The sequence below is a fragment of the Canis aureus genome, chromosome 21, assembly GCF_053574225.1.
Source record: "Canis aureus isolate CA01 chromosome 21, VMU_Caureus_v.1.0, whole genome shotgun sequence".
Lineage (NCBI taxonomy): Eukaryota > Metazoa > Chordata > Mammalia > Carnivora > Canidae > Canis > Canis aureus.
In genome coordinates this window covers 14,635,296-14,648,989 of record NC_135631.1, presented here as the reverse complement: position 1 = coordinate 14,648,989, position 13,694 = coordinate 14,635,296, and the positions used below count along the sequence as shown (strand labels likewise).

General features: G+C 38.2%; 1 protein-coding gene across 2 annotated transcripts; it reads right to left on the bottom strand.

Moving 5' to 3' along the window:
* Positions 1 to 3,174: 3,174 nt before the first annotated feature.
* LOC144293237 (olfactory receptor 4A47) lies at positions 3,175 to 4,770 on the bottom strand. 2 transcript variants are annotated; one of them, XM_077864329.1, is made up of 2 exons: positions 3,878 to 4,770; positions 3,175 to 3,205 (listed from the first exon to the last, which is right to left on the bottom strand). In XM_077864329.1, exons 1-2 carry the CDS (start codon positions 4,768 to 4,770, stop codon positions 3,175 to 3,177), a joined length of 924 nt encoding a protein of 307 aa, XP_077720455.1. The 2 variants fall into 2 exon arrangements, with proteins under 2 accessions (XP_077720455.1, XP_077720454.1); XM_077864328.1 differs by lacking the exon at positions 3,175 to 3,205 and having other exon boundaries at positions 3,841 to 4,770.
* Positions 4,771 to 13,694: the final 8,924 nt, after the last annotated feature.

The following is a 13,694-nucleotide window of genomic DNA, read 5'->3' as shown; positions in this document are numbered from 1 at the left end:
CCACACAGGCAGAAAATAGAAGCAGTACCCAAGCTTATGAAAGATGACTTGTTGAATGAGAAGATCCATTCATGGATAACGGTTCTCAGTACTTGAAAGCTGTAAACTCTTCTTAGATTAATCTCCTTAAATTGAATGTTCTTGAACCTAATAATTGACTTTGTTGTGTAACTAAACCATGTTAAACTTATTTTTACGCAACTTATTTTAATGTTAAACTTATTTATCTTATTTGCTTTTAAACTTGATTTTGAAATGTAAATATGCAAGACTAGGCATAAATCTGAAAAAGAACAGAAATGAGTACTGTTAGTCCCATCACAAATCAAAATGTATTATATATCAAAACAATATACTGCATATCAATTGGGCCATGAACAAAGAGTTCAATAAAACAGAATAGATTGGAACCAAATACAAATGGAACACTAGACTATATAGTCAGGATTTCAAGTCAAAAGACAATCATGCCTGGAGGGTATTATGCTGAGTGAAGTAAGTCAATCGGAGAAGGACAAACATTATATGTTCTCATTCATTTGGGGAATATAAATAATAGTGAAAGGGAATATAAAGGAAGGGAGAAGAAATGTGTGGGAAATATCAGAAAGGGAGACAGAACGTAAAGACTGCTAACTCTGGGAAACGAACTAGGGGTGGTAGAAGGGGAGGAGGGCGGGGGGTGGGAGTGAATGGGTGACGGGCACTGGGGGTTATTCTGTATGTTAGTAAATTGAACACCAATAAAAAATAAATTAAAAAAAACAATCATGCAACTATAAAAAGGCAACTAAACTTTAGGAAAACAAATAATATTCAATCCCTATTTAATTCCTAAGTCAAATTAAATTCCCGATGGATCAACAGTTTTAATCTAAGACCAAAAAAGTGTTTAAAACTTTAGTGCTAAAAATAGTTGAAGAATATTTTGGTGTTGGCTAGTTAAATTTAAATAATTTTTGAAGGAATATTTTTGTATGAATGAAGTGAAGAATGTTTTTTAAGCAAAATACAAAACAAAAAAGATTAAATATAAAATATATGACAAAATGCTTTACATGCCAAAGGCATTTACATCATACAAAAAAAGTTAAAAATATCACAAGCCAGAAAAATAATACATATACAATAGTAAAAGGGATCATTTCTTTAGTACATAAATGACTCAAAAATCAGCATGGGAAAGATCAACAATTGAATGAAATAAAGACTTTAATAGTTAATCCACAGGAAAGAAATACAAATCATATTAAATTTATGAGAAAATGCTTAAATTCAACTACATTAAAAGGATTTTGAAAGAAAGGACTTCAATTAAAGTATAAAATGAAATAAAATAACTTTAATCAGATTGTTCTGCCCCTTAAATATGCACTGGACACAGTTTGCTGAGTATACGGACAGAATGCATCTCAGACTGTGAGCAGCAGTGTAGCTGTTAGTATTACCTCAAGGATGGCAGTTTGGCAGTAACTATAAATATCTGACCATTGACTCAAATACATATAACAAGAACTCCACTCCTCAGAACCCGTCTTTGCACATATTCAAAAACATGTATTTATTACAAAATTCTTTGTCATACGAAAAGGTTAGGAACAATCTGAAGAGAAATGCATACATTAATATTAGTATATACTTATAAGGGAGTATTACCTAATATAAGAAAAACTAAGAGATCTATATAAACAGGTATGGAAGGTCTTCAATGTTGCAGATAATTTGACTTTATGTAGAATCTAAAAAACAAATAAACAGAAACAAAATAGACTCAAACACAGAGAACAAACTGATGATTACCATGATTACCAGAAGGGAGAGGCTGAGAGGACAGGCAAGATAGATGAAGGTGATTAAGAGTACAGACTTCCAGTTATAAAATATTTAAGTCAAAAGATATAATGCAACATAAGAAATAAATACTGTAGTAATTACCCTTGGATGGTGACAGATGATGACTACACTTACATGGTGAATATTCTTATGTCATGTCTATAATTGTCAGAGCACTATCTTGTACATCTGAACCTAAGACAGTACATCAAGTATACTTCAGTTTAAAATGAAAATGAGGGATCCCTGGGTGGCGCAGCGGTTTAGCGCCTGCCTTTGGCCCAGGGCGCGATCCTGGAGACCCGGGATCGAATCCCACGTCGGGCTCCCGGTGCATGGAGCCTGCTTCTCCCTCTGCCTGTGTCTCTGCCTCTCTCTCTCTCTGTGTGACTATCATAAATAAATAAAAAAAATTAAAAATAAAATAAAATGAAAATGAGAGACTCTTAATCCTGGAAAACAAACAAGGGGTAGTGGAAGGGGAGGTGGGCAGGGGGATGGGATGACTGGGTGATGGGCACCGAGGGAGGCACTTGATGGAATGAGCACTGGGTTATATACTATCTGTTGGCAAATCGAGCTCCAATATATATATACACATTATATGTGTGTGTGTGTGTGTGTGTGTGTGTGTAGAAAGAAAAAACAAAGAAAGGAGAAAATAAAAAACATAAAAACAATCCTAAAATTAAAAGTGTATTTTAAAGAAGTATTGCATGAGCAATAAGGAGGGCGCATGATGTAATGAGCACTGGGTATATATGGAACTGATGAATAACTGAACTCTACATCTGAAAGTAATCATATACTATATGTTAATGGAATTTAAATAAAATAAGATAAAACATATTTTAAAAGTTGCATAGTAAAAGCAAACATTTACATACACAGAAAAAACACACATCCGTATATTTAAATGCATATGCGTTTGTAAAGACTGTTATCTGATAAATCTTCAGAAACCAATGAAGTGACTGCTCCCGAGGAAGAAAACTAGAGACCATGCTGAGAGATAAGCAGGAAATTTATGCTACATCTTATCCTATTTTTTTAAAGATTTAATTTGTTTATTCATGAGAGACACAAAGAGACAGAGGGAGAGGTAGAGAGGCAGAGACACAAGCAGAGGGAGAAGCAGGCTCCATGCAGGGTCCCCAACGTGGGACTGGATCCCGGGTCTCCAGGATCAGACCCTGGGCTGAAGGTGGCACTAAACCACCGAGCCACCCGGGCTGCCCTAAATCTTATCCTATTTTGTAAGATTTTCATTTTTGCTATAATTACCTATTACACTTCAATTTTTCTTATATAAGGCAACCAAAATTTAGCAAGGAAGACATTCTATACATGTTTGAATATTTTAAATAGTATAATAAAATGATGAAATGACAAGAATCTAATTAAAAATAATACTAAATCTCAGGAAAAAAGTGAAAGATAAATACATAAATTGATGACTGTTTAGTATAATCATACAAAAATTTCCTCACTAACTCATCACCTACTATTGATTCCTTACTTTAAAAGCATTATATCATTCTAAGTGAAGTGATACACAAGACATTATAGACATTATATTCTTGCAAGGAGGAAAACTTATTACAGTACAATCATCTAGTCCATGCTTTAATTATAATTACCAGAAATTCTTTAAAGAAAGTAAAGTCAGAATCAGATTTAAGAAGACTTCTGCATTCTGGGGCACCTTGGTGCCTCAATCAGTTAATCATCCAACTCTTGGTTTTGGTTCAAGTCATGATCTCCCGGCTCGGGGATTTAGTCCCATGTCAGGCTCTGTGCTCAATGCAGAGTCTGCTTCAGATTCTGTCTCTCTCGCTTTCACTCATTCTCTTTTAAATAAATAAAACCAAATAAATAAATAAATAAATAAATAAATAAATAAATAAATAAATAAATAATCCTTTTAAAAGAAGAAGAAAAAGACTTCTGCATTCTAAGGAAATGAACCCTAATGTCAAATTACTCTATTCATGGTGGCAGATGGGCTCATTTGCTGCAAGATATGATACTTCTGCTCCAGAGCTTCTTCATAGCATTTGTCATCTCAGAATTTCTCAGAGTGTAGATCAGTGGGTTCAGCATGGGGGTTATGACTGTATAAAACACACTCAGGGATTTGTCAATGGGGAAGGTCTTAGCAGGTCTTACATACATGAAAATACATGGAACAAAGAAGAAGACCACCACAGTGATGTGGGAACCACAGGTCTGGAGGGCTTTCCGCCTCCCCTCCGGATTAAGGTTCTTTAGAGAGTGCAAGATGACACCATAAGAGATGAGCAAGAGCACAAACACAATAGAGCAGATCATCCCTCCGTTGGCAGCAACTAAGATGCCAATGACATGGGTGTCAGTACAGACCAGTTTCAGTAAGGGGTACATATCACAGAAAAAATGATCGATGACATTGGGGCCACAGAATGGGAGCCCATAAATAGTGCTAAGTTGGATTACTGAATGCAGAAAACCTCCAACCCAGGATACCACAAGGAGCACAACACACACCCATTGCCTCATGATAACCAAATAATGCAAGGGCTTACAGATGGCCACATAGCGGTCATAGGCCATCACCAGCAGAAGAAAGACCTCTGATCCACCAAAAAAGTGCTCTGTAAACAGCTGGATCATACAAGATTGGAAGGATATGATATTTCCCCCAAAAAACAAATTTGAAAGCAGTTCAGGAGAAATAGAAGAGGAATAAATGACGTCCATAAATGATAAGCTGGCAAGAAAAAAGTACATAGGCGAGCCCAGGGTCTTACTGAAAGAAACAGTCACCACAATGAGTAGGTTGCCCACCATGGTCAAAATATAGAAGAGCAAGAATATAACAAAAAGGACCTTCTGTTCCTTTGGATTCTGTGTGAGGCCCAAGAGGACAAAGTCAGTAACATTGTTCTTTGGTTCCATTTCCTTGGCTCTTTCTATTCCTTATAGGTCCTGACCTTTGTTATTAGAAACAGTTTACCTTTAGAACAAAGAAAAAACTTTTAAGTATATTATAAGCTTAATTTTTTATTTATTCAACAAAAAGTGCACATGCAAAATCTATTTCTATCAAACCTATCATAATTGATATCATTTAGTTAAATACAATGTGGTTTCTTCTTCTCAGTGATTTCATATATAGGGAGTCAGACCACTATTGATCAATTTAATAAGTGTCACCACAAGTATATTCATGTAGACTATGGATTCCATGTGCCATAATACATAAATCAACTTGTGATCTGGGAAGGCTTCCCAGAGAAAGCAGTACTTTACCTGAGTTTTAAAGGAGAAGTGAGAGAACAAGATAGAAAGGAAATTCCTTGAAAGATACACAATGTATAAAGTCCTACACAAAGTATAATTCCTAAATGAAGAATCACTCAAGGTAATTTACATATTCAAAGTGGGAGAACAATTTATGAATGGTTCTCTGTTTACATCTACCTAATTGACATTTCCAAATAGATATCAATTAAGTATTTATTAAGATAAGTTTTTAATTTTCCACAATAAACCTAGTCCTTCCTAAGTGATCTCCATCTCATTATATGGTACAAAGTATTTTAATGACAGGAAATGGTAACACTGCAAGAACAACATCTATTATTTGTCATGCATAACTCTACATCATGTGCTATTTCCACACTTACATAGGCATTTTATATAACTATGTATGTATGTATGTATATGTATATATGTATACACATATACATCTATATCTATACATGTGCACATCTATATAGATCACAGTTAATGTACACTTTATCTTTACAGTAACAAGCACTGCTATCTCCATTTTATAGTTGGAAAAACAGGCTTAGAATACTTAATTTCTCGGGATCCCTGGGTGGCGCAGCGGTTTGGCGCCTGCCTTTGGCCCAGGGCGCGATCCTGGAGACCCGGGATCGAATCCCACGTCGGGCTCCTGGTGCATGGAGCCTGCTTCTCCCTCTGCCTGTGTCTCTGCCTCTCTCTCTCTCTCTCTCTCTCTCTGTGACTATCATAAATAAATAAAAATTAAAAAAAAAAAAGAAAAACACTGACAGAATTCAAGAAAGCCTTTGACGAGCATTAATAGACTGGACATAGCCTCAGGACATGGCAATAGAAATTTCCAAAACTGAAAATCAAAGAGAAAAAGCCTGAAAAAAATATAGACAAATAAACAAACTATAACAGAATATGCAAAACAGTGGAACAACTACCAAACAGGTAACATACATGTAATGGGAATACTAGAAAAATTGACAAGAATAGAGGCAAGATTTTAAGCAATAATGACTGAGAATTGCTCCCCAAATTAATGTTGAACACCAAGCCTCTGGAAACTCAGGTAATACTTCATAAGATAAATGCCTAACAAAAACCAGATAGAAGTATGTCATATTCAAGCTTCAGAAAATCAAAGATAAAATTTTTAATCTTGCAAGAAACCAAAAAAAAAGTATCTTACCTATAGGAGAGTGTCTGACATTAAGCCCTTTGATTGTACTGTAAGTGCTTGCTTGACATTAAGTTTTTGATTGACAAAACATCCATTTCAAAAGCATCTATCATGAATAAACATATTACCAGCTATATGACACAGCTACTAGCAAAGCAACCAGGTTAGGAATTAAGACACCTCCACTCATGAAGTTTCCTCTTTCAGAAAGCCCTGGGTAACTTCAACAACTGACCAGTTGAGTGACCCTGCTTCTCCTTTTCTGTGCCTTACCTCTCACTCTCATGCTTTAAATGAGCCAATAAATAGTGAACCCATGAAACCCTGCATTGGCCCCCACTACCATCAGACCCTAATAAAGGCATAGCCCCAGGTCTGTACTTTTGCTCTCTTTAACTGCAATCTCAGATGTGGCCCTCAGATATGCTGTTTACCCTCTAAGACTAGTGTGTAGAAAATCATGTACCTTGAAGCTCCCTGATCATTTTTACTGCAGTCAAGTGTATCCTGAAATCATAGTAAGAACCACAAGAGCCAGTCCAGCCACAACACTGGCCTCAGTGGAGGAAATGTCTATGGGGACTTACTATAAGTAATACAAGCCCAGGTGAATGCCACAGGCATTCCTAGACAATCACATCACTATCACCCGACTGGGACCACCACCACAAGAGCAGAAGAAAGAATTAGATCCAACTTCTCAGAAACCATGCAAGAAAGAAGTGAATGGAGCAAAGTGCTGAGAGAAAAAAATAATAAAGTGCTGAGAGAAAAGAAAAGGAAAAAAAACCCCACCAATATAAATTTCTGTGCTCTGTGTAATTATCCTTTAAAAGTGAAGAAGAAAGGTCAAACTCATAGAATCAGAAAGTAGAACAGTGGTTGCCAGGAGGTGGGGATAAGGAAAGAGGGATGTGTTGACCAAAAACTACTAACTTCTAGCTGAAGATGAATAAGTCCTGAGTATCTAATAATCAGTATGGTGACATAGTTAACAATATTGTGTTATATACTTGAGAGTAAATTTTAAATGTTCTCCCCCCAAAAAATGTAATTATGTGAAGGGATGAATGTTTTAACTTACCTTATTGTGGTAATAATTTCACAACATATATGTATGACAAATCACATTGTACACATTAAACTTATATTATGTGCCAATTATACTTTAGTCAAGATGAGAAGGAAAAAAATCTATGCCTAGATGTTTCTAGCAACTTTATTCACAATTGTCAAAACATGAAAACAACCAAGACACTCTTTGGTGGGTGAGTTGATAAATAAAGCTGTGGTACAGACAGAAAATAAAGACTATTTGGCACTAAAAGGTTGACCTATCAAGTCAGGAAGGGACATGGGAGAAATTTAAATGTGTATTACTAAGTGAAAGAACGCAATCTCAAAAGGCTACATATTGTATGATTCCAACTATGTGCAATTGTGTCAAAGGAAAAATGATGCAGACAGTGAAAAGATCAGTGGCTGCCAGGAGTTAGGGGAGAGAGAAGGATGAACAGGCAGTGCACAGAATATTTTTAAAGCAGTGAAACTACTTTGCATGATACTACAATGGTGGATACATTTCATTATACATTTGTCCAAACCCATAGAATGTACAGCACTAGAGGTGAACTCTAATGTAAATTATGGACTTTATGTGATAATGTTTCATAGGTTCATCAGTTGTAACAAATGTACACAGTCTTGTGAGAGGTCCATAGTGGGAGAAATTTGCATGTGTGGGGACAAGGATTATACAGGAACTCTCTGTAGTTCCTGCTCAAATAGCCAGAAGCTGAAAACTTCTCTAAAGGTAAAGCTTATTAATTTTTTTAAGGAGACATGTGTCCAGGAAGAGGAAGCACACAGATGCATGTGGATAAGCTGAATATCCTGGAGGCCTACATTAAGAGCCAAGATCCAACTAGATGGAGATCTGAGGTAAGATGAAATGAGCGTACCCTTTTAAACCTAGACAACTGTGGATTTTAAACAGAATTTCAAATGTGTTGGAGAGAGGTGACTAGGATTAATTCGCCTTCTTACCTACAATAGCATAACTTTGAGAACATTATTTTAAATATCCCTCAGCCTCGTTTTTTAGCTCTAAGAGAATAATGTGCACTTCAAGAAATCATGATGATTGAATGATATAATGTATGCCAAGTGCCTGATACACATAGTACACAATACATTTTGGGGTGGTTTTTTAAAAAGATAAGAGTCACTAAAGCAAGACAAGCATTTTTGTTTATTATTGAGAAAACTTTCCTTATAATAAACATTTCAAAATTAAGCTAGAAGAGGTATTTAGGAAGTGCTGCTGCATCATACCCTACACTATGCTAATGCCACAAGGTGAAAGACAATGCTGTCCATTGCATTTCTACTTTAGCACTAACCACAACTATTAGCACAGCAGGTATAAATGATATGAATAACTCTATGGTATCAACAATTTTCCTGCCCTCAGCTTCTTTGTGGTCATTTATTTCTGCTTCTTCTCCTAGATCTAGGATAGAGACTGGGATACTCTTATATTCTGTGGAAATTAAAAACTATCTATGGGATAAATGAAACCCATTTTGTGAGCTCCCATCCCCAATTGTGCACATTCGAGTGTGTGGCTGCCCAAAAATCTCTTAAAACCATCCCACACATGTTAGTTTCCAAGGTATGTATCCTCTATTCCAACATAAAATCCAAAGAATCTCCTTTCCTTGTTTCCCTGCAACAAAGGTGCAGACATGTGATGGGTTCTGTCAACCAAGAGTCTGTGTGCAAGTCTTGGAGAAGTCAGTTATCTGGCGATAGGTAGTTCCAAGCATCAGAGCAGCTTTGAGGTCAGGAATGTGATGGCACCACTGCAGTCTAGTCAGGGCAGGGTGATCCTGATTAGAGCAGAGGCAGCATCTCCCTTGCATGCCAGTCCAGTCAGGTATGCTTCTGCAAGCTCTTCCTGATAGCTCAGTCTTCAATCTGTGATTCCCACTCTTCCAAATATCCTTAAAATATTTAATTGCATATCAAATATCCCTTCTACTGAAACTAGCTACAGAGATGCTGGATCATCGGCTAAGAACCCCAGATGATATATTCAACTGACCTAAAATTCTCCATTTCAATTTATCACCAAGAATGGAAAGTCATCAACTTCAGGAGCTTCCAGTTAACAACGGTCTCTTTTAAAAATGCATTTATTCTTAAGAGGGTTAAGTGGAAATGATGGCCTTTTATTCAGTAAGTCTGTATGAAGCATTTACCGTGTGCCAAGTCTACTCTAAGTGCTGGCAATACAGTAGGGCGTAAAATAGCCAATACACCTACTTTTCGTGAAGCTTGCATTCTAATTGGAAGAGACAGAGAATAAACAAGTAAATCAGATAATCAGATGGCAAAGGTGCTATAGAGAAATTGTGAGTACTGTGACAGAATAACTCAGGGAGATAGAGGATGGCTTTACATGGTGATGGTGGTTAAAGACCTCTAAGGAGGTGGCCATTGTGTTGCAGACTGAGTGAGGACAACAATCCAAGCAATAGGAAGGCCTAGAGGAAGAGCATTTGGGGAATAAAGGACTAGTTCAAAGGCCTATAGGCAAAAGTGAAACCATTGCAGCTGAAGTTAGTGGGTAAGGGAGAGAATGATATAACAGGGTCAAAGAGATGTGCTTGAGTGGGACAACTATATAGAGATGTGCAATTTAAGCAAATGCTTTCAAATGGGAAAAAAATTGTAGAAATTAAAGAAGCCATGAAGAGGCAAAGTGGAGATGAATGTCATTGGCTACACCAAGTCCACCAAAGAAAACACCTGCCAGAAAGCACATATAGGTTCTGGGGAAAGACGGTTGCTTGAGTCCAGATGTTTTATTTCACTTCATCTGACTTTAATTAGAGCTGAATTAATTGTAAGGTTAAGGTTGCTTGGTGATATCCGAGTCAGAAGGGAGTAGTTAGTGACACTCACCCATACCAGATAAAAATCCCCTTCCCAAGTACAGAAACTCCTCTCTAGTGGTTTTACTCATGACCTTTCAGCTCACTGTCTCTCATACCTGGACACAGATAAACACTATAAATTCTTGCTTTGGTCTTCCTTGAACACAAAACCTAGAGTGGCCCCTTGTCTTTTGAGTCACTATCATATTAACTACATCTTTAAATTTTTAAGCACTTGAATGTAACTTTTTTCATATATATATTAACTTATTTATTGTCTATCTCCCTACAAAGTGTATGTGATCTGTCATTATTATGAAGTATACCATAGTGTTTAGGAGCACCGGTTCTAAACTGCATCTCAGGCATTTTCTAGCATGACCTACAGTAAATTATTTAAATTTTCCATACTTCAGTTCTTCTAGAAAGAAATAATAATAACATTATTTCATAGAGATCTTAGGGGATTAAACAGTAACTTGCCTTTGTAGCAGCAGTCAAATTTTAGTAAGTAGGAACCACTTTTACTACAATTACTAATTATTGTAATACAGATTTTTTATCACAGAAAGTGTCTCAAATTTTGGTGTTTTCCTTCACCTAATTGTAACTTCAGAGACATTCACATTTTAAGGTGAATTTTGTAGAGAGTGAATCTTATCCATCTTGTATTAATTTTGAGGGCTTTACTCTCAGAATTTCGAAAGTGCCTCATGACCTCATAATAGAAATATCTGCCTAGAGTTGAATAACATGTATAAATCAGAAGGCTTTTCTAAAAGTCAGACAGAAGGGAGAAGAAATGTGTGGGAAATATCAGAAACGGGACAGAACATAGAGACTCCTAACTCTGGGAAACAAACTAGGGGTGGTGGAAGGGGAGGAGGGCGAGGGGTGGGGGTGAATGGGTGACGGGCACTGAGGGGGGCACTTGAGGGGATGAGCACTGGATGTTATTCTGTATGTTGGCAAAGTGAACACCAATAAAAAATAAATTTATTATTAAAAAAAATAAAATTAAATAAAAGTCAGACAGAAATAGAACACAAATGAACAATTGAAGGAGCAACAAAGACAATGACGCTTATTAGGTACCCACTAAGTGACAAGCATTGTCCTGGATATTTGGCATGCAGTGTCTCATCTAATGCTTAAACTACTGTTTGAAAAATGTATTACCATTTCACTGTCCATGGGAGCTCAGATTAAAATAAGACCCTGAGGAATGCCTGGGTGGCTCAGTGGTTAAGGGCTCTGCCTTCAGCCCAGGGTGTGATCCTGTAGTCCTGGGATCAAGTCCCATGTTGGGCTCCCAGCATGGAGCCTGCTTCTCCCCTGCCAATGTCTCTGCCTCTCTCTTTCTGTGTCTCTCATGAATGGATAAATAAAATCTTTAAAAATAAATAAATAAATAAAATAAGATCCTCAGAGTTATTGAAATTCACACAATATTACATAAACTTAACCAGAATTCAATACAAATTCCGTTTACTCCATAACTCAAATCTTTCCACATCACCCAAAACTGCCACTAACACTAACTTCCAGAGGCTGAATAATAACATAAAGTCAATTATACTCTTACCTAAACTTCAAGGAAAAGGTTACCTGACATAGTATTGATAATATATAAGGAACTAGCTGTCTTTTTTCACCTAAGGAGACAGGGACCAACATCCATAGAGATGCTGACCCAAACACAATGAGGACCTTGCTAGTTCAAAAAGAGATATAAGCAAAAATCTGTCCATACTAAGAGTTGGGCCAGCAGTGTTTTTTTTTTTTTATTCTTTTAAATATGCTTTTATAATGTTTACTATGTGCCAGGAACTTTCATAAGCATTTAGCATATAAAAACTCATTTACATAGCCTAAATATATTATGAAATTTGTATTATTGTTACCATTTTTACACATAAAAAATATTGTATAAAGATAAAATAAGGGGAGGGGCAAGATGGCTGAAGAGTAGGGTCCCCAAATCACCTGTCTCCACCAAATTACCTAGAAAACCTTCAAATCATCCTGAAAATCTATGAATTCGGCCTGAGAATTAAAGAGAGAATATCTGGAATGCAACAGTGAGAAGAGTTCGCGCTTCTATCAAGGTAGGAAGACGGGGAAAAAGAAATAAAGAAACAAAAGGCCTCCAAGGGGGAGGGGCCCCGCGAGGAGCCGGGCTGAGGCCGGGGCGAGTGTCCCCAGGACAGGAGAGCCCCGTCCCGGAGACCCAGGAGCTGCACCAACCTTCCCGGGCGGAAAGGGGCTCGCAGGGACTTGGAGCAGGACCCAGGAGGGCGGGGATGCCCTCGGGCTCCCTGGGACACTAACAGACACCTGCGCCCCTGGGAGAGTGCGCCGAGCTCCCTAAGGGCTGCAGCGCGCACGGCGGGACCCGGAGCAGCTCGGGGGGGCTCGGGCGGCGGCTCCGCGGAGGGGGTTGCGCGGCCGGGAGCGCGAATCCACCAGCGCAGGCGCCGGGACACAGCCCAGGATCCGGCCTCCCCCCGGGACAGGCAGAGGCCGGGAGGGCCCAGGACCGCAAGGACGCTCCTGCCCGGAGCTGAGCAGATCAGCGGCCCCGCCCGGAGCCTCCAGGCCCTGCAGACGGAGAGCTCCGGAGTTCCTGCGGGGGCTGAATCCAGGTTTCCAGAGCTGACCCCGCCACTGGGGCTGTTCCTCCTGCGGCCTCACGGGGTAAACAACCCCCACTGAGCCCTGCACCAGGCAGGGGCACAGCAGCTCCCCCAACTGCTAACACCTGAAAATCAGCACAGCAGGCCCCTCCCACAGAAGACCAGCTAGACTGACTGACAACTTCCAGGGGAACCCAAGGGACTTAAAGTACACAGAATCAGAAGATACTCCCCCGTGGTTCTTTTTTTTTTTTTCTTTTTTTTTTTTTGTTTTGCTTTTTGATTTGTTTCCTTCCCCCACCCCCCTTTTTTTCTCCTTTCTTTCTTTTTCTTTCTATTTTTCTTCTTTTTTTTCGTTTTTTTTTTTTCTTCCCTTTTTTTTCTCTTTCTCTTTTCTTTCCTTCTTTCTCTCCTCTTTTTCTCCTTTTCACAGTACAACTTGCTTTTGGCCACTCTGCACTGAGCAAAATGACTAGAAGGAAAACCTCACCTCAAAAGAAAGAATCAGAAACAGTCGTCTCTCCCACAGAGTTACAAAATCTGGATTACAATTCAATGTCAGAAAGCCAATTCAGAAGCACTATTACACAGCTACTGGTGGCTCTAGAAAAAAGCATAAAGGACTCAAGAGACTTCATGAATGCAGAATTTAGAGCTAATCAGGCAGAAATTAAAAATCAATTGAATTAAATTGAATTAAAAACATTCATGGAAACTAATGAGAATGAAGATACAACCATCCAAAATCTTTGGGATGCAGCAAAAGCAGTCCTAAGGGGGAAATACATCGCAATACAAGCATCCATTCAAAAACTGGAAAGA

Excerpts from the sequence above, each read along its gene's own strand:
- LOC144293237 (XM_077864328.1), bottom strand. The coding sequence starts at position 4,770 with ATGGAACCAAAGAACAATGTTACTGACTTTGTCCTCTTGGGCCTCACA.